The sequence below is a fragment of the Podarcis cretensis genome (assembly GCF_951804945.1).
Source record: "Podarcis cretensis genome assembly, chromosome: 12".
In the NCBI taxonomy this organism is placed as follows: Eukaryota; Metazoa; Chordata; class Lepidosauria; order Squamata; family Lacertidae; genus Podarcis; species Podarcis cretensis.
Window position 1 is genome coordinate 8,888,789 of NC_137181.1, and position 27,152 is coordinate 8,915,940.

General features: G+C 45.3%; 1 protein-coding gene across 1 annotated transcript in view; it reads left to right on the plus strand.

Annotated features, from left to right (window-relative positions):
• Positions 1-14,294, plus strand: part of CTDSPL (CTD small phosphatase like) — a 68,632-nt gene extending 54,338 nt beyond the window's left edge. The window contains exons 6-8 of the mRNA XM_079947023.1: positions 1,784-1,876; positions 7,224-7,409; positions 10,899-14,294. Coding sequence (XP_079803149.1) covers positions 1,784-1,876; positions 7,224-7,409; positions 10,899-11,024 — 405 coding nt within the window. The 3' untranslated portion in view covers positions 11,025-14,294. The remainder of the gene's footprint in view (positions 1-1,783; positions 1,877-7,223; positions 7,410-10,898) is intronic.
• The last annotated feature ends 12,858 nt before the right edge of the window (positions 14,295-27,152 follow it).

The following is a 27,152-nucleotide window of genomic DNA, read 5'->3' on the forward strand; positions in this document are numbered from 1 at the left end:
GAAGTGTAAAACTTATGGGTTAGAATTGTAAATTGCCAGAATAGAGCAAGAATCTTTTTTTTAATGTGGGACAATTTTCTCTCTTCCCCACCCCCTCCCAAAAAAGAGAACAAGATGATCACGATCCTGTATTGTCCTCCACTACAGACAGGGTGATCCTTCAGCAGTTTTGCAGGTGCTGCCTACAGTATTTGCCCATCTGAATAACAAAGCATCTTCTGCAGTTGCTCAGTAAATTTCTATTCCAGTCCCATGACCACTTGGCACTGCTTTCTGCCTTCAGAGTGCTGTGTCGCTGCCCAGCAGGCCTACCTACATTAGCACTGAGAAGGACTGAGGAGTGCATTAAAATGTGTCTTAAGAAACATCCAAGGCCTCCTTTCTTTGCACAGAGAATCGCTGCTGTTTGAAAAGGGTTGGGTTTTTCCCCTGTTATGAAGTTCTGATTTGAAGGGTGTTTGTGATGCGTTAAATTGCATTTCACAATATAAACCGTTGTACCACTAAATAATGATTGGAGAGAGCTGCATTTTCTCGAACACAGAAGTCATTCTCCATCCTCTCTCCAGGATGATCAGGGTGGGGAGCTCAAACAAAATGTAGAACATCTAGCAACATAGCTATGATTTGGGGCTTTGTTTTTAACAGTAGTAGTCTTCTTTTGAGCTAAGGATTCTGGTTTTTGTTTTTTTAACCACAATAATAGCGAGAGGGAAATAAGAAGAGGAGGGAGACAGGTTGTTTTCTGCTGCTCCAGAGAAGCGGACACGGAGCAATGGTTCCAAACTACAAGAAAGAAGATTCCACCTAAACATTAGGAAGAACTTCCTGACAGTAAGAGCTGTTTGACAGTGGAATTTGCTGCCAAGGAGTGTGGTGGAGTCTCCTTCTGTGGAGGTCTTTAAGCAGAGGCTTGACAACCATATGTCAGGAGTGCTCTGATGGTGTTTCCTGCTTGGCAGGGGGTTGGACTCGATGGCCCTTGTGGTCTCTTCCAACTCTATGATTCTATGATTCTAAGAACAAGGTACATGTCATTTGAAAGCTGTGTGCATGACTTTAGTATGTGATGACTTTCATTCCCTGAAGGGCAGTGCTCCTTGAATGATCTTTCCAGAAGAGGCTGTGACCTGGTTCAAGTAATCCAGGATAGGCTGTGTGCATTCTAAATGGCCTATCCTTGATTACTTGCACTGGGAAGTAGCCACAACACAGTGAAGGCGATGCTGAGAGGTTGGAGTCCACGCGTCTTCTCCCAACTCTTAACAGCAAGAAGACCAACAACCAGATATACTGGGTACCAAGGGCAACTTTGCTATGTTTATCTGCTTCACCATCAAGGATCCAACGTTGCATTAAACATGGGGAGGGGGGGAGAGAACATGTGCTGTATTATTGTGATGCTCATTTTCCAGTGTGCAGATGTAACACCGTTTCAAGCAGATGTTCCTTGAAAGCACTAAATGTCCCAGATGTATTGCAGTTTCCTTGGCTTAGAAAGACAGCTCTTTTATTTGGTTCAGTTTAAAAACTGATTGTTTGCAAATGGAGAAAAATAAAGAACAACCGCAGCTGCCTTGCTTTCTATGCCACTGTCAGTTTTCTACTCCAGTTACCCACCTTGCAAGCTAGCTTTGCCTGTCGCCTTTTGTGCAGCGAGTAATAATAGGGCCCATCAACATCTCTTCTCTGCTGATTTAATCTCCGTGGTGTGCTTCCGCTTGTCCCAGAGTCTCAACCTCTCTTCTTTTCCCACCCTCCCCTCCTCCCTGCGTCCTTCCAGGTTTATGTATTAAAGCGACCGCACGTGGACGAGTTCCTCCAGAGGATGGGAGAACTCTTTGAATGTGTGCTATTCACAGCCAGTCTGGCAAAGGTAGGTCGCGTGTCAGTGCCTCTTTGTGTGCCTTGGTATATTTTACCTCCTTCCAGGTACCTCAGAAACTGGCTAGAGCAAACTTTCAGAACAGCTGGAAAACCTTTGCCACTTAATAAATAAGAGCCGCTTCTCTTGAGAGCCGCCTCTCAGAATTACGGGGCGAACTGCTTCAGAAGAGTCACCGAACAAGCGTCTTTCTAAACCTGAACCCAGAGCAGTTCAGCTGGGTCTGCCCAGTGTAGGCAGACATCTCTCTCTCTCTTGATCCTTCATGATGCCTGAAGTCCCCTTCGAGGACTTTAATATATATATATATATATTGGGCTTTCTTTCCCATTGAAGAGAAAATAATTGTCTTAATCTTCCCCCCTTTCTCCCCTCCTTGCTTTATTTGGCAGCGTGTACTTTTGTCTGCTAGTGTGTGGGTAAGTGTTCCCATGGTAACAATATCACATATGGGCTTGTCTCATAATGTAGCCTCCATGTATTGCTCATGATGGCAATATGAAAGGCCTTTTTTATAGTTATATAGTTGCCATGGCTATGGAGGGTGGGGAGGGGTGGGGAGGAGAATGGGAATAAATAGCTTATTACATAACGTAGTATTCCTAAAGCTGCACACAAATAAAGTGTACCGGGCTCTAATGCAGTGCCCGTACAGGCAACGAATAGTCGGGGCTCCGGCTGATTAAAGAATACAGAGCACACCTTACCAAGGAGCATTTATAACGTATAAGTGCTTGCAAAGCTTGATGGTGATATTTGCATTGGTGGGTTTGTGGCAGGGGGAACCGGGGATAATTTGATATTTTGTGTGCACTTTGGAGTAGTTGTAGAAATGCTAGTGCATAGAGCACAAGCTCTGCAGTAGACTTAGCCGTCTCTAGCAACCGTGATGTTTGCCAGTGATGTCTGTAGTGGCGGTAGCAGCACGTTCCTGTAGAAAACAAAGTCAAACTTTTGCAAACTCCCACCGTATTGGATAAATGGGGAGGCGGGGGCCAACTACGTTGCCTCGGTTAGCAGATAATTGGAAGAGGCTTTCCACGCATTGGCAGTGTGCTTCTCTGGTCATTGGAGAAGAGCGTCTTGTTTGCAACAAGGACTTGGGGAGCACATGTACTGCTCCTGCAAAGCAGCCTTTTCTGCTCTTGGCTTCAGGCAAGCTCATTTTGTTGGGCACTTGCCTGCAGAAAGCTCAAGCTCAATTCTTCCCCTGCTTGTGTTTTGGCAATCACTCTTCTTGGCTACAGCCTTCAAGTGCTTCAATTAAACTTGCTATGAAGTGAATCTTTTATTCAAGTCAATATAGCCAGGGTTGATATACCTGCCATTCGTTTTTAGCATATGCATAGAAACATGGTTGGGGGAGGGGTGTGCACCCCAGCATTTGGGGTGTGAGAAATCAGGATTGGCTTAATTCCTCCCCATACCCTACCCTCCAGTAGACTTTTGCATACATTGCAGTGAGTGCTTGGGGGTGAAGTCGCCACAGCATCCTTGAGCTTGCCTATTAATTATTTTTCCTGTTCAGAAGATAGAGGCAGTTTCTGTAGCTTAGGAGATGATAGTCGAGACTTGGATCACATCCACACCACATTTAAAGCACTCTTACGCCACTCTAACACTTTCCCCAAATAATCTTGGCACCTGCACTTGTTAAAGGTGCTGAGAGTTAGTAGGAGAACCTTCCCAGAACTACAATTCCCAGCGCACTTAGCAAACTGTAGTTCCCAACATTCTTTGGAGGAATCCATGATGGTTAAAATGGTATAAGAGTGCTCTAAATATATTGTTTGGATGTGAACTTCCAGTTCTACGGAGCGTGAATTTTGTGGGCCTGGTGTTGTGCATTCTACACAACTCTTAGCCTCAAATTAGATTGTTGCTTTTCAGTAATTTGTAGACTTTGGACTGATGAAGTATGCTTTTGCCTTTGCATTGGGGGTTTTTCTAAAAAGATCTGAAGATCTTGTTGGACTCTTTCTGAGAAGGTCTCTCACATTGTAATACAATGGAGGCTGCTTGTTAGTTAACAATCTGCCTACATTGCTAATGTGATTTCCTGTTACTTGAATTTTGTTGCCTGCTTTGTCCTATAACTAGTTAGGGGACTGTAAATAGAATATTTATAGTATTTATAGTCAGTTATAGCATACTATAATCACTAACATATATTCTCCCTACAGTGATTATGAGTTGTTTGGAAAGTCCCAAGCTTTCTCTCCTCTTGGTGCCACATCAATCTGAGTCCAATGGTGCACATCCAACATACAGTTCAGATTAGCTATGAACTGTCATTGCTACCAGAGAGCCTCTGCTCTCAGCCCAAGAACCTTGAACCCAGGACTCTGACAAAAGCACATGGACTCCTTCCTTCCTTCATCACTTAGGCAGCTTTGACCATCTCCATCACTCCTAGTAATGTTCAAACAGACTTCACCAATGTACTTTCAGAAGTTTCTGGGTTGTCTCTTGTGCTGGACCAAAATAGGGTCAAATTCATACTTTCCACTCAAAATCACCAGAGCCTCCAGGTTCCTGTTCCTGAAATTCCACATAAGGAAACAAAATAGGAGTTTTCTTTTTAAAAATAAATAAATAAATTACATTTATATCCCACCTTTCCTCCAAAGAGCTCAAAATAGTATAAATGGTTCCGCCTTTTCCACCTCCATATTTTATCCTCACAACAACCCTGCGAGGTAGTTGGTTTGTTTGAGAGATGATATAAAAGTTGAGTGTATGATTTGCAGTGCGTTTTTTAAATTTTGGCCTGTCTCAGCCCTAGTCCATATCCCCATGTGATAAAGTACATTTTAAGGAAGTGCACAATAAGACTCTACTCCTTCATGCACCGGTAGCGCAAAGTATTTTTGATATCTGTGTAATGACTTTTCCCCACCTCTTCCTGTGAACTTTTTGAGGGTCCATTTCCTGCTCATGCCACTAACTTCTGCATATGGCGCCTTGGAGAAACCACACCAGGATCCCTAGGCCAAGTTGGCTTCTCTCACCTTTGTCTTTGGAACCAGACTTGGTATGAAGTAGCTTAGAACGGATATCGTGGCTGTACTTAACCCTGTGACTGTGTTTGTCGAATAATTTGCTAGACTTGTTGGGCAGCATTTTAGCTGAGAAGAGAGAGTCGGTGGCCAGGATCCCAACACCCAGTGAAAGTTGTTCCACCAGATCGGGGTGGGGGGGGTAGGCTTGCTTTCCTTGAAAATAGCAGCTCCCCACCACACCTTCATGCTTCACGGCTGTTTTAGAAACTGAGCAGTGCAGCCGTTGAATCCTGCTGGGCTACTGCAAATTTAATGTGCAGTTACATAAAAGAGATGAGCTGCTTTTCCACTGAGTCGGACTATCTGGGTCAATATGGTCTCTTCTGAACATAAGGCCACAGGAGGGGCACTGCTGGATCACGCCAATGGCCCACCTGGTCCAGCATCATGTTCTCACCATGGCCAACCAGCTGCCTTTGAGAAACCCACAAGCAGGACCCGAGTACAAAAGTCCTTTCCCCTCCTGTGATTTCCAGCAAGTGCTATTCAGAAGCATTGGCTGTCTCTAACTGTGGAAGCAGAGCATAGCCATCATGGCTATAGTAGCCATCGATAGCCCTCTTCTCCATGAACCAGCAGTGGCTCTCAAAAGACAGATATATTCTCCCTGAGGCCCTTTTAACCAGGAGCAACCTGGAATCAAGAGAACATCTTTACCAGCATCATTGTTTACCAAAGGTCCTAGGGCAGGATATGACAAATATTATTATTAATAATAATAATAATAATAATAATAATAATAATAATAATAATTTATTATTTGTACCCCGCCCATCTGGCTGGGTCTCCCCAGCCACCCTTGGCGGCTTCCAACAAAGATTAAAAATACATTAAAATGTCACACATTAAAAACTTCCCTGAACAGGGCTGCCTTCAGATGTCTTCTAAATGTCAAGTAGTTGTTTATCTCTTTGACATCTGATGGGAGGGCGTTCCACAGGGCGGGCGCCACCACCAAGAAGGCCCTCTGCCTGGTTCCCTGTAGCTTTGCTTCTCGCAGTGAGGGAACCGCCAGAAGGCCCTCGGCGCTGGACCTCAGCATCCGGGCAGAACGATGGGGGTGGAGACGCTCCTTCAGGTATACTAGGCTCCTTCAGGTATACTGTTAAAAATGGTTTGAAACAATTTGCAATCCCAGGAATCAGGTGGGTCCTAAAAACATGCCTCTAAGGTGTCCGAAGCCAAGATACAGAGGTGTGTCTTCAGCGATTGCCCAAAGCTGTGTATTGAAGACAGCTTACACATCTCTGCAGGGAAGGAGTGCTTAGGGGTTGCAGCAGAGAATGGCCTCTTCCTGGATCGGGCCCCACCCCCGAGCTTCTGAGGGCAGTGGAACAACCAATAGGGCTCCCTCAGCCAATCTTAACATCCAGGGAGGCTGCAGGGAAGGACCAGGGGGGTGACTTTCAGGTATTTGGGACCTGAGTTGCTTATTGTTCTGAACACGTAATGGGAGCACCTTGAATTGGAAATGAAACTGGCACCATGGGCAGCTCTTGGCTATTCCGCCCTGCCATTTCACTGGAGAAAAGCATGCGGGCAGATCCTCTGTCCTTCTTCTTCACGGTTCTCCTGAAAGATCCTCGGCGCACTTTCAATTTGTGCAGCTTATTTCCCTCTGTGTTCCCCTGTGGGAATCCTTTGACAAAGCGATTTGGTGAACTTTAGCCTTAAGGATGGAGTCGGGAGTGTTTTCGTTCGCCTCAGAGCCTCTTTCGTAATCTAACGTGGCCCTTAGGGATGTTTTTAAATGGGCCTACCGTATACTGTCTCTCAGAAGTAAATTTTTAAATAACTTGCCTGTCGCAGATGCTGTGTGCACCTTGCCTTTGACTGCCCTGACTGTGTTGAGACATAAAAAGTATATTAAATGATTGTTAACACATAGAACAAAGATGTGTGTGTGTGTGTGTGTGTGTGTGTGTGTGTGTGGAAAGATTGGGGCAGTCACTCGTCCTTCTGTTGAGGGAAGGTCACTGTATTAAAGGATATCCACAGCACCTTTTGTGAAGGTTTACTCTGGAGGAAGCCGCTCGGCTCATGTGCAGAGCACCACAAACCCTCTTCACGGAAAGGGAGGGTCAGGAGTGCTCCCCATTCCTGTTGCACCTTCATGTCGCAGGCATCTGACAAGAGTCTCATCAAAGCCATGTCTCCTCTTCTTCCTTCTGGCTCATTCAACATCTACGTCGAAAAGAGATGCTTGATTTTCCCAGGGTTACATGTGTCTTCACTGTGTGTCCTCCTCTTCTCCCGCTTCCTTCCTTTAATCAAAGTATGCAGACCCCGTGGCCGACTTGCTGGATCGCTGGGGCGTCTTCAGAGCTCGGCTCTTCAGAGAATCCTGCGTTTTCCACAGAGGGAATTACGTGAAGGATCTAAGCCGGCTTGGGCGGGAGCTGAGCAAAGTTATTATAGTGGACAACTCCCCTGCGTCTTACATCTTCCACCCTGAAAATGCAGTAAGTACTAGCACTTTTGCAATAGACGGGAGTAAATTCTTTTGTCTCTGGGTTTGTTTATTCCGGCATTCGCTGCTTGCTAAGATGCGCAAGTGCTTGCTCTCGCTACTGTAAAATGGAGCACGGCAGCAGCATCAACGCCTGAGGAGCAAATGCTACAAAATGCTTGGGTCATGGGTAGGCAAACTAAGGCCTGGGGGCCGGATCTGGCCCTATCGCCTTCTCAATCCGGCCCGCACACGGTGCAGGAATCAGCGTGTTTTTACATGAGTAGAATGTGTCCTTCTCTGGGTTATTTGTGGGGCATAGGAATTCGTTCATCCCCCCCCCCAAAAAAAAAAATATATAGTCCGGCCCTCCACAAGGTCTGAGGGATGGTGGACTGGCCCCCTGCTGATAAAGTTTGCTAACCCCTGGCTTAGGTGTTAAGAGGCAAGAGAGGGGTAACTCTTTTGTTTGTGTCAGAAACTCATTGCATTCTGTTTCTGAGCTTGCTTGAAAGATGCCATGGTGTTGACCAGGAAAGTGGGTTTTTTGTTTTCTTTTTCCTGGATCTTCAGTGCAGACAACCTGGTTGGTGTGTGTGTGTGTGTGTGTATATATATACAGAGAGAGAGAGAGAGCATCCTGTACATAAAAAGCACTGGGAGCATTTTAGGCCAATTGATTTTGGTAATGAAAACAAAATGAAATTTTATAATTTAATAGTGCTGGGAAGAACAAAACCCAGTGCCCCAGTGGGGATGCATAAGAACAAATGAAGGGCCCACTGTGTCAGGTCAAAGGAATACCTAGTCCAGCATCCTCTTCTCACCGTAGCCAACCAGATGCTGTGCAGGAAACCCCAAAACAGGGCCTGAGCACAGCAACACTCTCCCCATTTTCTTTTGAGTGGAAAAGGGGTGACAACCCCATCAACAGTCATCAGTTGATCCGCACAGATTTGAGAGGCCTGCATATTTGGGGTGGCCGCACCCACTTTTGGCTACACCCACCCCTGGCATGTGGCTCCCAGAGGGCTTGCGGGGAGAGCAGCCGTTTCCTCACTAATCCCAGATATCCAGACCACGATCTGCATGAATTCATGGCGAATTTAAACCAAGGATACAAGGATTGTTACTCCGCGGTGTACCAGTAAGGAGAGAGGATCCTTCTCTCGTTGAGCATTCTCCTCTCCCTGTGTTCTCTGCCTTGCTTATGCAGAGGATCGTGGCCACATTCTTTTATTATTTTCTGCTACCTCACGCTATAATTAAGTTGCTCCAAAGTTCTGCCAAAGTTTAAGGAATCCTGGAAGTGAATGGGAATGGGAAGAGGGGGCAGGAGAAGAAGCTGTGTCTCTTTTCAGCAGCCTATTTCAGAGCTGCCGAGCCCTTTTTTGGTGTGTTTTTTAGCCTGATGGCAACTAGGCACCTGGATTTTAGGGGCTCCTGTTTACTCACCCCCTTACAATTGAGGAAAGCTTGAGAGCCCAAGGAACATGCATACAGTTCTTAATAATATTACAGGTTTTTTACTCTTCCAACTGTTCAGCTCTTCGAGACCATTTGAAAGCTGGTACTTTCAAATTCTTCATTGGTTGTTTAATTTTAGAGCAGCTAGACATTATCTTACATAAGGTACCAAATGTTCAACGGGGGGGGGGGGAATCTGAATGATACCAAATGTTTGTTTTTGTGGAGCTGTGAATGAACTCTGAAAGTGACAGAGAGGGAGAGGGAAGACAACAGCTTTTCACAACCTTACAGTTATCTGTATATGTCGGAGAGAATTGGCAGTACAGAGCCACCTGCAGAATCAGCAGAGATAATCGAGTTTGTATTGGCATGCAGTTTCGCAATGGCCAAGTTTGCATGTTAGAGGAGTATAGCTTACTGCGACAGTACAAACAAGCCAGCGAAAAGCTCACAGCCGCTTTGCTCCTCCATGGATGTGGGGCAATAGCGATGCTTACTACTATGGGGCTTAGTGGGTTGCCCGAACCTGGGATCGTGGTTCTTCAGGTCTCTTCTCCTTAACCATGACCTGTTGCAAACCTCAGCATTGCTGCTGCACCACATGGTCCCATAATGCCTGTGGAGCAGCAAAGCGACTGCAATCTCTTCCTTGGGAGCCAGCGCACTCATCCAGTGCTCCAGTTTGGCTCAGCATTTGCCAAGGGTGCTTCGCAGCCAGAGGAGTGCACACAGCAGAGACTTAACTCTTCATTGTCAACGATAACACCGTTGCTTCCTCAGCTCTGGAGACCTGCACACACCTGTCTAGCATCCAGACAGTTGTTCCCAGCTCCGCGCTCTATGGAGCAGTTGCAGCAACTGGGGACCACTCCCCCTCCCTCCTCCCCCTGACGTAGCCAGAGACTATGCCGGAACGGAAGCTGCTTCTGCTCTTCCCATTACAGTTCTCTACTGCTTCTGAGAGTGGTACAGAGGAGAGTGGGGAAGCACCTGGCCTGTCGCTAGCCTAGCCTGCCTCTTCCTCCTCTTCCTCCAGATCTGAAGCTTCCCCTGCTTATGATTCTTCCTTCCTGGCTGGTACAGGTTCCCACAAACTTCTGCCCCCCTGCCCGAGTCAGACGCCATCTCCCGTTACCCTGGTGCACAATCCTACCAGTCGCTGACATGGCATGCTGATGTGGCCAGTAAGAGTTCTTTACCCACTGAATTATATATCCCTGCCTGATCCCATAGAGTCTGAGGAGTCTGTGCTGATGGTCTCTGTCCCCCCACCCAGCTACCCCGTGGCTCAGATGCACAGTTCATTACTACTAGTGGACATGTGTTCGGTGTTGCAGGCCAAAAGCCTGTGGAACCCCCTCCAACTCAGATTAAACAGACTGGCACACCAATTTTGATGAGTTTCAGGCACATGACAAAGACTTTTATTATTTCAGCAGGCATCTTAAAGTAGTGTTTTGGTTTAAGTCCCATTTTATGATGGATTTTTGTACCCAATTTATTCTCTGCACAATTATTCTAACCATTATGCCGTATATGGGACGCGGGTGGCACCGTGGTCTAAACCACAGAGCCTAGGGCTTGCCAATCAGAAGGTCAGCGGTTCGAATCCCCACGACAGGGTGAGCCCCCGTTGCTCGGTCCCTGCTCCTGCCAACCTAGCAGTTCGAAAGCACGTCAAAGTGCAAGTAGATAAATAGGTACCGCTGCAGCGTGAAGGTAAATGGTGTTTTCGCGCACTGCTCTGGTTCACCAGAAGCGGCTTAGTCATGCTGGCCACATGACCCAGAAGCTGTCTGTGGACAAACGCCAGCTCCCTCAGCCTATAGAGTGAGATGAGCGCGCAACCCCAGAGTCGGTCACGACTGGACCTAATGGTCAGAGGTACCTTTACCTTTATGCCATATATAAAATACCTTGAATTAAAGTTTCATGCAAGACACTTCCTTTGGGGATGAGGGTAGCTGATTTGTTTTCAATGAACGTGTTTAATGTGACACTGTTTGTTTGTTTGTTTGTTTGTTTGTTTCAGGTGCCTGTGCAGTCGTGGTTTGATGACATGACAGACACGGAATTGTTAGACCTCATTCCTTTCTTCGAAGGACTAAGCAAAGAGGAGGAAGTCTACACTATGCTCCATAAACTCTGCAACAGGTAGCCCTGCAAGGCCACGCCTCTGCTTGACCGTAGCCGCTCCAGGACAGCCAATCCCAGCGCAGCACCTCAGAGAGGCAGCTCGAGTTGTCAAGAGTCACGATGCTCTCGATCTCCCTCTTAACCTGCTGTGCATGAAGGACAATCATGAATCGATGCGACTTAAATCATGGGAATATTGATGCCGTCAAAGCAACGAGACTACTTGGAGAGGAAGAAAATTAAAAAGAAGCCATTTTGAATGGGGACTGTTTTAATGAATTTCATAAACGGACACAATTTACAGGATCCACTTTTTTTCTTAAAAACATGCCAAAAATATATATATATTGAAAGCTTGATGTTTCAGCAAGTCGACTAGACCCTTCCCCCCCCCCAAACCCTCCTGCTATGCAGACCATTTTTCCCACCCCGCCCTGCTTATAAGAGCAGTTGACCTGACTCTGAACTTGTCTTTCTTCCACGATGAAGTGCCTTTTTGAATGTTGTTTTCAGATTTTAAAAAAAGAGACATTTTTGTATTAAGGCATATTTCCAGGCATCTTTTAGTCTTGTATTGTTTAAATGCTTTAAGAAGAAGAAGAGAGAAAGTTGGAAATCTTTTTATAGAGCACTGTAATATATGGAGACGAAGGCAAAAATTGAAAGAGGCCGCGAGGAGGTCCTGCCTACAAGATGGTGACACTGGGGTTGCTTTTGCTACGCTTGTGTCACGTTTGAAAAGGTTCAGGAATATATACGAGGAGAAAGTCATCTGGGTTATATATAGGTTGGTGACGCAACTGTCTTACTAATTTGAGTCATGTTTTGCACATAGCTTAGGGTATCTCTGCATTTTTTGACTGCATACGACAAAACGGAATGGGATAAACACACAGTGGCAAGGAGTTCTTCAGCACCTTCAAGAGGTGGGGAAAGAGAGAGGGTCTTGTACTGTCTTTGCTAACGCACAACTGCCAGGTGTTTCAGATGCTGTTAGTGGTGAGCTACCGATAAGCATTGACGACAAATGGGGGTTTATTTATTAAGCTTGAATTCCTTCCTTACCGAAAGATGCAAATTGAGCTGTTAAGAAGTGTGGGCCCAAGCCCCCCCTCCCCCAAGTGAAAGGAGTGCAGGAGATCACACAAGAGCACAACTCCCATTCCTGTCACAATGGGGTGTCAGTGTGTAGGAGACAGTTCCTCCCCCCTTTTTTGTGCCCTGTATATTTTGTTTTTCTTAACTGCTGCTACTGAAGGTTCACCAAACAGAGCTGAACCCTGGCTGTTATACTGTTCTTCGCCACTGTGCCTGTGCTACTGAAAACCTTTTTCTGTAAACTGCAAAACATGGGCAACAAATGAAGTGCTAGCTTTGTGTATCAAACAGTATTATATATCCTAGAATCATAGAATTGTGGAGTTGGAAGGGACCATGAGGATTGTTTAGTCCAATCTTTTGCAATGTAGGAATCTTTTGCCCAAAGTTGAGGCCCACACCCTGAAATTATGAGTCTCATGCTCTAGTGACTGAGCTATATAGGCCTAGCTAAATCAAACGTGGCCTGCAAAACTCTTTCAAACTGGGGTTGTGTTCTCATGTGCTTCATTGTGGGATTTTTTTTTTGAAACTCACTTTCCCTGCTTTGAGAATTACAAAAATGACAATTCTATGCTTACCACGACCTTCCTCTATTTCATTTCATTTTCTTTTCCCCACTTCCTAGATGAGATTTCAGATTATCATCCCTGAGGTTACCTATATCACGTACATGTTGGAGTTACCCAATTGTTTGAAATTGGAGTATTTGTGTTAAGACTCTCAAAGTGTTCTCCATAGCTTGGGCTTTTATGCTTTTTGCATTTTCTATCGCCCCTGCCCCTAATTTGTTCATGTAAAGCATGGCAGTCTTATCCACAGAAAGATAACTTTTAATAGCAAAGGATTCTATCTTTCATACTCTCCTCTCTCTCTCTCTCTCTCTCTCACACACACACACACACCCCACTTGAAGCTCCAAAGACGACAAACCCAGCAGCACAATCCCATTTTGATGATTTGCCTCTCTGCTCTTTTCCTTCCCGATCAATATCTGAGGCCAACTTTTTTTCCCTTTGCACCAACTTGAAATCTATAGTTGCTCAGATTAGCCATACTGGACAGGAATTGTCCAAAAGGAAAAAGGAGGGGAGAAAAACCCTCTTTGGTGCTTAGCCCAGTAAACTGTCAGGTGCAGAAACAGCTTGTCTCTACCTGCCTTTACCTGGGCAATGGCCAGTAGGAGCCAAAAATATAGGATTTACAGTCCTTCACTAAAAACATCGAAGAAGCAGCTTTTAACACATTTATATGTAAGAAAAGCCAGCCTCCATGGGCATGAAATAGGTTATCACAGGCACAGCAGAAAACAGAATTGTCACTCCATAGTACAATTTTGCACGGTGTTCGCAGAGCCTCTTACAATTCCACTTGTTCCAAAATTACCGCCCACCTTTCCACACCTTGCTTGCCCACAAGAGGTTATTTAACTGAGTACCGTATGTTTTGTCCGCCAGGAAACCTGGCAACATAAGAGAAAACCTAGGGGTTGTTTTCTTTTTCATTTTGACTTTTTTTTTTTTAAAAAAAAGTATGGATTCTGGCTAGTCCATTTAAAGCTTACCTTCAATCAAAAGTGTTCTTTAATTTTTGTATTTGAATGCAGAATAATGAAAAGCAGTTGTTACTGCCAAAGCGTGTTCTCTGAGCAGTATTTTTCCACTGTGCTTCTGGCCTCCTGAGCCTCGAGTAGAGTCTGCAGGGAAAAGTATTCAGGTTGTAGCAAGGGCAGGGATGACGGAGAATGGTTGGAACGAAGGAGAAGTCAACCGCGGATGGTTATTCTCGCCCCCATGAAGCTCTGCGATCTTCCAACCGTTGCTTGTCCTTTGTCCCGCCCTTTCTAGCACGACGTGACCTTCTGACAAGTTTTACGTGATCTGTTTGTACATAACGCAGGCCATTTTCATTCGATGTTCACTTTTTTATAAAAGGAAGGGGGCGGGGAAATCGTCGATTTTATCTCTTTAACCAGTTGCCTTAAATGTCTGTGAATGAATGTCGATATTAAAAGTGTCTTGTAACATTGTGGAATCCACATGCAATAGACAATGGAACTTCTCTTTCTGGTTTCTCTCCTCTCCCCACCCTCCTCCCCCCCAACTCTATTGAAACATGCTGAAAATAACTCTGGGAAATTTAAAAAATCTGCTAAATTCTTGAAATAAATAAATAAATAGCGGTTTATTATAAAGCCATGTGACTCCTTATGGGCGAATGCATTTGTCGTAGCATCGGTAGGTTCTGTGAGCCAAGATCTCGCTCTGCCAAATGTCTCAGGAATTCGAGGAACCTCAGTTTGGGGGGGCGAAATCAGGACCGTTTGACAGGTAAATAGCTCAGATCCATTGTCCAGTGTTCTTGTGCATTGCAGAAGTCAGTACATGTCTAAGAACCTCTGAAGAAAAATCACCTGAAACATGCTTTAAAGGTAAAGGGAAACCTGACCATTAGGTCCAGTGGTGACCGACTCTGGGGTTGCGGCGCTCATCTCGCTTTATTGGCCGAGGGAGCCGGTGTACAGCTTCCGGGTCATGTGGCCAGCATGACTGAGCCACTGTTTAGGGATGCTTTTAATGTTTGATGTATCATAGTATTTTAATATTCTTTTGGAAGCCGCCCAGAGTGGCTGGGGAGGCCCAGCCAGATGGGCGGGGTATAAATAATAAATTATTATTATTATTATTATTATTATTATTATTATTATTATTTCTGGCAAACCAGAGCAGCCCATGGAAACGCTGTTTACCTTCCCGCCGGAGCGGTACCTATTTATCTACTTGCACTTGACGTGCTTTCAAACTGCTAGGTTGGCAGGAGCTGGGACTGAGCAACGGGAGCTCACCCTGTCACGGGGATTCGAACTGCCAACCTTCTGATCGGCAAGCCCTAGGCTCTGTGGGTTAACCCACAGCAACCTGCTTTAGTGCACCATAAAATTGTCTGGGCCGTTATTTTGAACCCATTGTGTGAGGTGAAATGGAGAAATATGGAGAAATGCTCTCCGTAATAACGCAGTCCTGAGGTCGGTCTTTTCACTCTCCAATGTCCACTCTCGCATCACGTCCGGAGCGCTTTACAGCTTGGCCAAAACTTGTTGATCCCTTGTCGGAATGGTTGCTGAATACGATCTGAAGAGAGACCAGAGTACGGTTGCCAAATACCAAAAAAAATGCAAATTACTGTTGCAGTCTACATTTATTGATGGCAGGGGATTTTACTCCCCAAACTCTTCTAATGTCTAGTCTGTGCAATCTCTGTCTTTGCATCATTACGAATCAGGATAATTTGGGAGCAATTGCATATCAAAGAGCCCTGGCTTGTATTGCAGAGTTGAAAGTTTTGGGAATTGTAAAACACCTGTAGTTTATATATTTTTCCAACCCACAAAATGTGCTATAGATCTATTGGTTAAAAAATAAAACAGAACCTCACTGCCCTACGGTAAAACAAATGTTTTTGCCTCTGATTTCAAAGGTGCTACAATCCCACTTTTGAGCAGATAGAAGGGCAGTGGGGTTGGGGCATTGCTTGAAATCTGATTGGCTGCCTATGCCAAAAAAGGGGCTATTTTTATTCTACTTTGTTGTTAAAAATGGGTCGCTGGACATTTCTGAAAGGGAGAAAACGCAATAGGGTGAACTGTTTGTTAATATAATAAAGGAACTTATTTGCACTTTTTTCATGTGTTGGAACAATTCCACAGTATTTGAGAAACTTACTACCCTGCGAGTATTCCCAGGGGAAGAGGGCAGAGTGTTGTCAGGCAGGGACCTGAATGATTTATTGACTATTGCAAATAAAAGGTTTTTTAAACAGTTCAGATACTTGTGCATGTACCTTGGGGGGATGGAAGGGAACACTATCCTTTAAAAAACGCACCAAAAAACCCCTCTTATTTCCCAATTTAAATTTAATTCCCATTGCTTGCCATCTGCACCACTACTATGAACTTTGCAACATACTAACTGCTGAATTCTGCTGAATAAGCCAGTGATTTTTCCATTGCTCTAGTATTGCTTTCTGGCTTTTTTTTATTTAAAAAAATGCTTTATCCGCCCGCCCCCCATCAGCTTAATTTAAGTTAGGTGTTTTAGGAAAACTGTGTCTAAATACTTCAAAATATTTGTTTAGATTTAGGAAATGTTAGAAAAGTTGTTCCAAAAGGGAAGAAGGTGAACTCTGGAGAAATTATAGACATGATTAAAAACAATATTGGTATCGTACTTTATGCAAGTCTGGCTATTTCCCATTTTCTCATTTAACTTTCCAACTAAAGGCAAACATTTTTTAAACTAGTCTTTAAAAAAAATGATTTTATTTTTGAAAGGATCTTCCTGAATGTGCAGCTATTGGCACGTCACACTGGAGTAGGAATAAATTCTGCACGATCTGTAATCTGGCAATTTTTTGCCTTTAAAAGTTCGAAAAAGGCTCTGCTCTAGTGAGAAGCTGGAATTGGCTGGGGCTTCTTAAGCTTCATGCAGGGTTTTTTTCAGTCCACTGGGTGGAAGACTTGAGCTAGTCTTTTCAGCTGCGGAAATGCCTTCCATCTCCTCGAGATTAAAATTCACCTGCTCTTTTTTAAAAAAAACTTTTATTTGAGGAACAGCCATCACCCTATCAGTCACGAAAGGAGGAGGAGAGAGTAGGTTTTGCAAATTCGCCAAGAAGATGGGGAAAACAGCTGTCTCTAAAATATCTGTCTGTTGCACTGAATATCCACCTTTCTTTCCATCATGGAACTCAAAAGCAGGATGTGTAAAATTTGCGGGACGCTCTCATTGAGACACTGACCAGATTCAGACCGGCTTACAACCTCTTACAACCTCTTGCAAAATTCGGAGGAGTGTGAATTTTGAACCATAGCTTCGTTTCGGTCCACCCATTGTTTCACGAAGAGCATATTGGGGTATGTTATTGTTAAAAGAGTCGAAATCATCCCCCTCCATGCTTGGAGGTGCTACAGAAAAGGAGACGTTCGAGGCTATTTGCCTTCCACTCTTGCTCTTGCCGAAACAAATCCTCTTCCAACGATAACAACAATCATCATAGGTAACTTGCAGGATGGCAAGAGAATATTGCGTGTAATTTTTATTCCATCATTCCTTCTCTTTGGCCTTGCCTGGCAGGGGGGAGCTGTGGAATAATAATAATAATAATAATAATAATAATAATAATAATAATAATTTATTATTTGTACCCCGCCCATCTGGCTGGGTTTCCCCAGCCACTCTGGGCGGCTTCCAACAAAGATGAAAAGTACACTCTCCCCTTTGCAGCTTCCAGCAACTGGTACGGTCATACCTCATGTTACGTTCTTTCAGGTTACGTCCTGTGGCGACCCGGAAGTACCGGAAAGGGTTACTTCCGGGTTTCGCCGCATGCTCAAAAGCGCAAAATGATGTCATGCGCATGCGCAGAAGCAGTGAATCACAACCCGCACGTGCACAGATTCACCGCTGCAGGTTGTGCTCTTTTTATGTTGCGAATGGGCCTCTGGAACGGATCCCGTTCGCAACCAGAGGTACCACTGTATTCAGAATCGTACTGCCTCATACAATCACCATGGCTGTTGATGGGCTTTGCGTGGGAGAGCACCTAATTCTTACATGGTAACAGAACGGACCTCCTGATGAGATGGCGTACGCTAGAGGCCTTCTCCTACAGAGCAGAGGGGGCAGCTGGGTATGCAAGATGTGATATTTTAGGAATCCTGGCCCCAAGACACATAGGACTCTGTGCACCGCTAGCAGCACCTCGAACGGAGCCCGAACTTGAACTTTGGTCAGCTGTTTCATATTGCCAGGATGGAAAAGTACTTATTCATTCCACCCACCACCATTATTGGGCATTTTATATATACTACTGCAATGCTCTCTATGTAGGGCTACCTTTGAAGGTGACCCGGAAACTGCAATTAATCCAGAATGTGGCAGCTAGACTGGTGACTGGGGGCAACCGCTGGGACCACATAACACCGGTCCCGAGAGATCTGCACTGTCTCCCAGTACGTTTCTGAGCACAATTCAAAGTGTTGGTGCTGACCTTTAAAGCCGTAAACGGCCTCGGTCCTGTATACCTGAAGGAGCGTCTCCACCCCCATAATTCAGTCTGGACACTGAGATCCAGTGCCGAGGGCCTTCTGGCAGTTCCCTCATTGCGAGAAGTGAGGTTACAGGGAACCAGACAGAGGGCCTTCTCGGTAATGGCGCCTGCCTTGTGGAACGCCCTCCCTTCAGTTGTGAAGGAAATAAGCAGCTATCCTATCTTTAAAAGACATCTGAAGGCAGCCCTGTTTAGGGAAGTTTTTAATATTTAATGCTGTATTGTTTTTAACCTTTGATTGGAAGCTGCCCAGAGTGGCTGGGGAAACTCAGCCAGATGGGTGGGTGTAAATAAAAAAATAGTAGTAGTAGTAGTAATAGTATGCGAAACGTATACCTACCCAATTCAATCTTAGGCCAGTCTCTGGTGTAACCCTTCCAGGGTGTTTCTTCCTCATTCCCAAGAACGATTCTTAGTTCTAGAGCCTGCTCCCTCACCACCATCACTCTGGCAGGACTGCAAACACAGTAGCTAGGAAACGCTCTGGCAACCGGATCTTGGGCAGAATCCCGCCCTGTCTGGTCACATGGGAATGGTTTTGTGGGGACCCAAGATTTTCTCTTTGCTTCCACCCTTTTCTCTTTGCTTCTTTATGCCCTTGGCTGACCCCTAAAGATTTCCTGTGTGAAATGTCAGCTTTTCAGTCGGACACTCCCTAAAGATGCACTAGTAGGTAGCTCTGTAATTCAGCCTAAACTGCTGGGCTCCCTCCCACCCACGTTGTGAAAAATCCTGTTCACCATTGGTAAACAATGCTAGTTTATTCCAAATAGTGCACATGAGAGAGAGAGAGAGAGAGAGAGAGAGAGAGAGAGAGAGAGAGAAGGAAGGGGAGGCAGTGTGCTGCAGGGTTGGTTGTGCTGCAGTGATACCAAGCCATCTTTTGGGGAGAGAGATGAGAAGGAAAATCATAGTATCATAGAGTTGAAAGGGTCCCCACGGTCATCTAGTCCAACCCCCTGCAATGCAGAAAACTCAGCTAAAGCATTCTTGACAGATGACCATCCAACCTTTACTTAAAAACCTCCAAGGAAGGAGAGCCCACAAGCTCCCGAGGGAGACCATTCCACAGTTGAACAGCTCTTGCTGTCAGAAAGTTTTTCCTGGTGTTTAGTCGGAATCTCCTTTCCTGTAACTTGAAGCCATTGCTTCGAGTCCTACCCTCCAGAGCCGGAGAAAACTTGCTGGTTCTCTCTTCCATGTGACAGCCCTTGAGATAGTTGAAGATGGCCAACCTATCTCCTCTCAATCTCCTCTTATGATACAATACAATACAATAATTATTGTCATTGTCCCATACAGAACAACGAAACTGAAAAAATCTACATCAGACATTCAAAAACCCACAAGCCTGCTATCCCAGCTATCCAGCCTGGTTAGCCTCTAAAAACTCTGATACCCCATAATTGAATACAGTGGTACCACGGGTTAAGAACTTGATTTGTTCTAGAGGTCCGTTCTTAACCTGAAACTGTTCTTAACCTGAGGTACCACTTTAGCTAATGGGGCCTCCCGCTGCTGCCGCACAATTTCTGTTCTCATCCTGAAGCAAAGTTTTTTAATGTGAGGTACTATTTCTGGGTTAGCAGAGTCTGTAACCTGAAGCGTCTGTAACCCAAGGTACCACTGTACAATATACTCACATAAAGACTACCTTACACTGCATTTAAAACCAAAATTGCATTTGGGTAGAAACTGACATTCCAGGGACAGATTTTGTCCGGGGACAGATTTGTAAATCCAGGGACTGTCCCCGGGAACCGGGGACATCTGGTAACCATAACTTAGGCCCCAAAGTTTCTGAAAGACCACATCTGCGCTGCAAGCCCTTTTGAGTGTTAAGATTAGCAAAGGAAGAGGGGCTCTTGCTAATTATGCCCTACTGCTGCCTTATAGAGAGACAGACCTGTGGCCCATCTAGCTCTACATCGCCAACTCTGGCTGGCAGTGGCTCTCCAGAGTTTCAGAAAAGTTGCTCCCTGCCTGGGACCTCCTGCATGCTCTGCTAATGAGTTGTGGCCTTTGTGCAGTTCCTGGTCATGCGCAGAGAGCCTGTACCCTCGCTCACTCACACTCCCTGTCTTTCTTTTTTTTAAAAAAATATATTAGTATTTTCCAAACAACAGCAACAACATGAAAGATATCAAAAAATAACAATACACAACACACAAAAATCAACATTCGGAAACTAAAGAAAGCAACAACAACAACAAAAACAAAAAACAAATCCATATCTTACAAGTTAATATTAGAAACACTAAAACAACAACAGCAAGACATTGTCACCCGTCTTTCTCATGTGGGCTTCTTCCTCTCCACTTAACCCTACCTCGCAATGTTGTCATCACGAGAAAAAGAGGCAGGAACTTCACAGATCCACCAGCTCTTTAATCCCTTGCAGGGAACAGGGAGATAGCGTAAGGTAAAGGTACCCCTGACCATTTGGTCCAGTCGTGGCCGACTCTGGGGTTGTGGCGCTCGTCTCGCTTTATTGGCCGAGGGAGCCGGCGTACAGCTTCCGAGTCATGTGGCCAGCATGACTAAGCCGCTTCTGGCGAACCAGAGCAGCGCACGGAAACGCCGTTGACCTTCCTGCCAGAACGGTACCTATTTATCTACTTGTACTTTGACATGCTTTCGAACTGCTAGGTTGGCAGGAGCAGGGACCAGGCAACGGGAGTTCACCCCGTTGCGGGGAATCGAACTGCCGACCTTCTAATCGGCAAGTCCTAGGCTCTGTGGTTTAACCCACAGTTGCAGCTAAATGCAATCAAAAGCTCGCGCCACGTCAGTTTTTCCTCGTTTAAATTGCAACGGAGGCTGCAGGGGTGGTCTGTGGGATAAGAATAATGGGAAGGGAGGCTTGGGCAAATATTTTAAAACCTTTAAATTACAGCCTTAAATCTCAACCCAAGCATTAAGTGGCAGTGTTCCAGGAGAGAGCAGAGAGCCAGGGACCTCAACCGTGGCAGGGGGTTGCTTAGGGGGGCAGTAGTTTGAGATCAAAACTGGCTGGAACAAGGGAGAGAGAGACAGCCTGGAGGGAAGTGTGGGACAAAGAAAATTGCTCAGCTAGGTCCCTGCACAATTGCACAGCTGCCCTTCCCCACAGCAGGGTGGCATTCCCTGGCTTGTTCGCTCGCTCTCTGCTTTGACTCCACAATAGGAAAACTTCCTGTGGTCTGTCCACTGCTTGCCAAGTTAAAGAACAGGGAGCTGGTACAGGAATGCAGGTTCTCGGGTTTTGAGTTCGCCATTGATGGTCCTGGTTCCCCCCCTTCTAAGGGGACTGATTGTTATGTACTGAGTTGAATAGGATCCAAACTGCAGCAGTCTGATTGGTCCTAGAACAATGCAGCAGTATGATTGGTTGGCAGGAACCACCCAATCATGCTCCAGATATAAGTGAATCCACAACCTGATTGGCTTACAGTAGAATTCCAGAATTAGCCAATCATGTGCAGCCCATTGTGTAAATAATGTATATAAAGCAGATGCTTTGAGGGGACTTTCATTCATTCCTCCTCACCACTATGAGCTGAATAAAGAGCATGAAATCACTTTGTGACTCTGAGTATATTTCACTGATATTTACATTTTGCTTTGTCAAAACACTGCACTGAAATGACCATAGATGCTATGGCTACCGAAATGCACTTGGTGACCGAAATCACTTGGCAGCGATTGGCTGAGCTGCCCTCGTGTCACAAAAGGCAGAAGAGTCAAGGACCTCGTCCCTTCCACTGCGTAAAGCACCGTACAGTCGTGCCTTGGAAGTTGAACGGAATCCGTTCCGGAAGTCCGTTCGGTTCCAAAACATTCAAAAACCAAAATGCGGCTTCTGATTGGCTGCAGGAAGCTCCTGTGGCCAATCGGAAGCTGCGGAAACCCCGTCAGATGTTCGGCTTCCAAAAATCGTTTGAAAACCAGAACACTCAGTTTTGATCGTTCGGGAGCCGATTTCTTTGGGAGCCAAGGCATTTGAGATCCAAAGTACGACTGTACATCCTGGGACAGTGCTGATTTTTATTATTATTAGTAGTAGTAGTAGTAGCAGTAGTAGTAAAGGTAAAGGGACCCCTGACCATAAGGTCCAGTCGCGGACGACTCTGGGGTTGCGGCACTCATCTCACTTTATTGGCCGAGGGAGCCAGCGTACAGGTTCCAGGTCATGTGGTCAGCATGTCTAAGCCACTTCTGGCAAACCAGAGCAGCGCACAGAAACACCGTTTACCTTCCCACTGGAGTGGTACCTATTTATCTACTTGCGCTGGTGTGCTTGGCAGGAGGTGGGACCAAGCAATGGGAGCTCACCCCATCGTGGGGATTCGAACCACCGACCTTCTGATCGTCAAGTCCTAGGCTCTGTGGTTTAACCCACAGCGCCACCCGCATCCATTAGTAGTAGTAGTAGTTAATTAACATGCTTGCCCATGCCGTGAAGAAAGGATAGGGATGAAGTAAAACATTGACAGCATCTCATTTTCCAGTGTCACCATCCTGTTCATCTCTCCTGTTGTTAAAATCAGGCTCGCAGGCCAGGTGTGTAAACAGAGAGTAAACAGAAAATAGCTCTCCCACCCAACGCCTCCCAGAGCACACGCATTGCCTGGCCTCTTTTGAGCCTATAGTTTGAATTACGAGAGAGGATGAGTCATGAGCAAATAGCCATCTCTATTATGCAAGTTTGGAGGAACAGATCCCTTCCGCTTAAGGTTTAAAGTTTGCATTCATTTATGAACTGTCTTTTGTCCCTTCCCCCTAAAAAGACCCAGGTGATGTATAGCAGTTTTTTTTTATTATTCTTTTGAAATGACACACAACATTTATTTTAAGAATTGTATTTTTCTTTTTTTAAGCATGCATACACAGATGGTACCCATAGCTAAGTATTATCTGCACTGACTGGTGAATGTTCTCAAGGACTTCAAGCAAGGAGCATCTCCCAGCCCTTCCTGGATTGAATGTGGGACATTTGCATGCAAAGCAGAGAGACAGGCAAATCTATCCATTTTGGTTTCCCTCTGTTTCTCATCTTTCCAATCTTATTAACTTCAGTTCCCCCAATTTCCCACATGAGTACGTGACATTTTTTTGAAAATTAATCATCATGAAATTTCGCCAACGTTTGCGTGTGAATTTCTCCGATTTAATGCAAAGCACTTTCCCCCAATACAATGCATTTGAGCACGTCCTTTTCACTATAATATGCACTTGTATTCACACTTTACCCTAGTATGTTACGCGCCAACCCAATCTCCAAGAGATTCCAGGCGTTTCCAAGCACTGACTGAGGGTTCGTTGTTCCTAGGAAGAAGAGTTTGGATTTGATATCCCGCTTTATCACTACCCTAAGGAGTCTCAAAGCAGCTAACAATCTCCTTTCCCTTTCTCCCCCACAACAAACACTCTGTGAGGTGAGTGGGGCTGAGAGACTTCAAAGAAGTGTGACTAGCCCAAGGTCACCCAGCAGCTGCGTGTGGAGGAGCAGGAAATTGAACCCGGTTCACCAGATTACGAGTCCACTGCTCTTAACCACTACACCACACTGTAGGAAGGAACGTCAGCAGAGACCTGTGCCATCTTTTGGGTATATGTTTTTATGTACACCTCCATACAACCTGAGCATCGGGTGGAGGGGCTCTGAGCATTGGCACCCCCATAGATCTCGCTTCCCCTTTAGGTTTCCAGAGGAGCCTCAAAGTCCAACACTTAGCCAGCATGTTTCTGTGTCTGTCTCCAGTCACCACCACTCTGGCCATTGTTCTCCCATGTAGCAACTGGGTGGATGGGTGGGAAAAGGCTCACCCATGTGTTCTATGCGCAAAGCAAGTTTTTTGCTCTGCCGAATCATATTAATTCACTGTCATGAACTGGAGTCAGACGTAGAGCAGCCGTAAAACAACAAAGCACCCAATTTCAGTGACATTATCTATTTATTGTTTTTAATATTTAGATGGAAGCCACCCAGAGTGGCTGGAGAAACCCAGCCAGATGGGTGGGGTATAAATTATTATTATTATTATTATTATTATTATTATTATTATTTAAAAAGAAAAACAGCTCAGTCATAGTGAACACAAGAACGCTTCCAAGGAGGTCTTGCCCAAACTCATAACACTATACTATTGGTTATTGGTTTTTTGGTTTTTTAAAATCAATTTTATTTCCCATTTTTCAACATTCAACTAAAAAAAAATCTACCCGAATCAAATAATATTTTCTGCAGCCTCCCTCCACCCCCTCTGTGGTTTCTTATTTCCTATCGCATTCTTAATTCAGACCCAAATTTATCCTTTTTACACATTTGTCCTTTATAATTCCTTTAAATTTATCGCTGCTCGTGTTTGTGTTGATCCTGCTCATTGTTATTGTCATTTTATTATTTAGTACGCATTACTTATTTGGAGAACCACACTGCAAATTTTGGGGAAGTGTACATCTTTGAAGTAAGTTTCCTCTCCTGATGAACCTGGCAGAACAAATTCTGCCAACTGTTTTTCAGAAGTACACATGTACCATCTCTGATAAGAGAGGCGGCGCAATAAGCTGTTCTGTTTTCTAGCCTGATCAGCCAAGCCAAAACTTATTCCTTTCCTGACTAGCTCAGGAAATTTATGCCTGAGGGCGAAATGAGGGGTGCGCACGCACACACACACACACACACACACACACACACGGTGCCCATGTTAATTTCCTATTCTGTCACCTGATGCGCCACTTAAGCCAAATTGCTTGGCTGTGTGACTCAGGGAGAGCAAGAGGAAAAAGCAGCAGGGAAGGGAACCAGGCTGTTCTTGGCTGGTTGTCTAGGCCAGGGGTCAGCAAACGTTTTCAGCAGGGGGCCGGTCCACTGTCCCTCAGACCTTGTGGGTATGTAACCTGAAGCATATGTAACCCGAGCTACAACTGTGTGTGTACATATACAGTGGTACCTTGGGTTACATACGCTTCAGGTTACAGACTCCGCTAACCCAGAAATAGTACCTCAGGTTAAGAACTTTGCTTCAGGATGAGAACAGAAATCGTGCTCTGGCGGCATGGCAGCAGCAAGAGGCCCCATTAGCTAAAGTGGTGCTTCAGGTTAAGAACAGTTTCAGGTTAAGAATAGACCTCTGGAATGCATTAAGTACTTAACCTGAGGTACCACTGTGTGTGTGTGTGTGTATATATATACACACACACACACACACACACACAAAATGAACGAATTCCTATGCCCCACAAATAACCCAGAGATGCATTTTAAATAAAAGCACACATTCTATTCATGTAAAAACACCAGGCAGGCCCCACAAATAACCCAGAGATGTATATTACATAAAAGGACACATTCTATTCATGTAAAAACACGCTGATTCCCGGACCATCTGTGGGCCAGATTTAGAAGGCAATTGGGCCAGATCCAGCCCCCAGGCCTTAGTTTGCCTACCCATGGTCTAGGCAGTGGAGGCTGGTCCATTAGGACCAAGTCTGCTCTTAGCTACTCCCTCATCTGCTTGCCTTAAATATAGCATTGTAGAGTTGCAAGGGACAACCGGGGGTCATCTAGTCCAAGCCCTGCAATTCAGGGATCTCAACAAAACATCCATGGCAGATGGCCACTGAACCTCTGCTAAAAGAACAACACACCGTCCAGGGAAGCAGTCGACTCCACTGTCAAAAAGCGCTTGCTGTCCGAAAGTCCAGCATCTTGGAAGCAAATAAGAAGGGGGAACCTCCCTCATTTCTCAAATTCACTTGAGCGCTGGAATAATGCACAGGCCTGTTCCCACAAGAGGCATTTTGCACATTACACAGACACAAACGTGGGTATGCTGCTGAGGCGACTCATGGCAGGAATCCAGAGTAACCTACCACCTTGTGACAGACAGATTCGATCCATTTTGGCTCCTCCTTGCTTTCCGATCTTAAGTCCGGCACATCTCTAGATCCTCTTGCAAAAAAAGGCAAAGTCGTTCTTGCGAAAATGGCGAGAAGCCAAGTTACAGGGAACCAGGCAGAGGGCCTTCTCGGTGGTGGGACCCACCCTGTGGAACGCCCTCCCACCAGATGTCAAAGAGAAAAACTTTTAGAAGACATCTGAAAGCAGCCCTGTTTAGGGAAGCTTTTAATGCTTAATAGACTATTGTATTTTAATATTCTGTTGGAAGCGGCCGAGAGTGGCTGGGGAAACCCAGCCAGATGGGCGGGGTATAAATAATACATTGTTGTTGTTGTTGTTGTTGTTGTTGTTGTTGTTTAGTCATTTAGTCGTGTCCGACTCTTCGTGACCCCATGGACCAGAGCACGCCAGGCACTCCTGTCTTCTACTGCCTCCCGCAGTTTGGCCAAACTCATGCTGGTACCTTCGAGAACACTATCCAAGCATCTCGTCCTCTGTCGTCCCCTTCTCCTTGTGCCCTCCATCTTTCCCAACATCAGGGTCTTTTCCAAGGAGTCTTCTCTTCTCATGAGGTGGCCAAAGTATTGAAGCCCCAGCTTCAGGATCTGTCCTTCCAGTGAGCACTCAGGGCTGATTTCCTTCAGAATGGAGAGTTTTGATCTTCTTGCAGTCCATGGGACTCTCAAGAGTCTCCTCCAGTACCATAATTCAAAAGCATCAATTCTTCGGCGATCAGCCTTCTTTATGGTCCAGCTCTCACTTCCATACATCACTACTGGGAAAACCATAGCTTGAACTATACGGACCTTTGTTGGCAAGGTGATGTCTCGTCAGCAGATAGAACCACAGATTTGCAGAGCTGGAAGCGACCCTGAGAACCATCTAGTTCACCCCCCTCAGTGCAGGGATATTTCCCTCCAACATGGGGCTCGAACCCAGGACCTTGAGATTCAGAGCCTCATGCTCTACTGACTGAGCCATCCCAGTGATGTGAATACTGCCCATACCATGCACATTTTTCATACGGATTCTTACCTAAAATACATTTTTGCAATATCT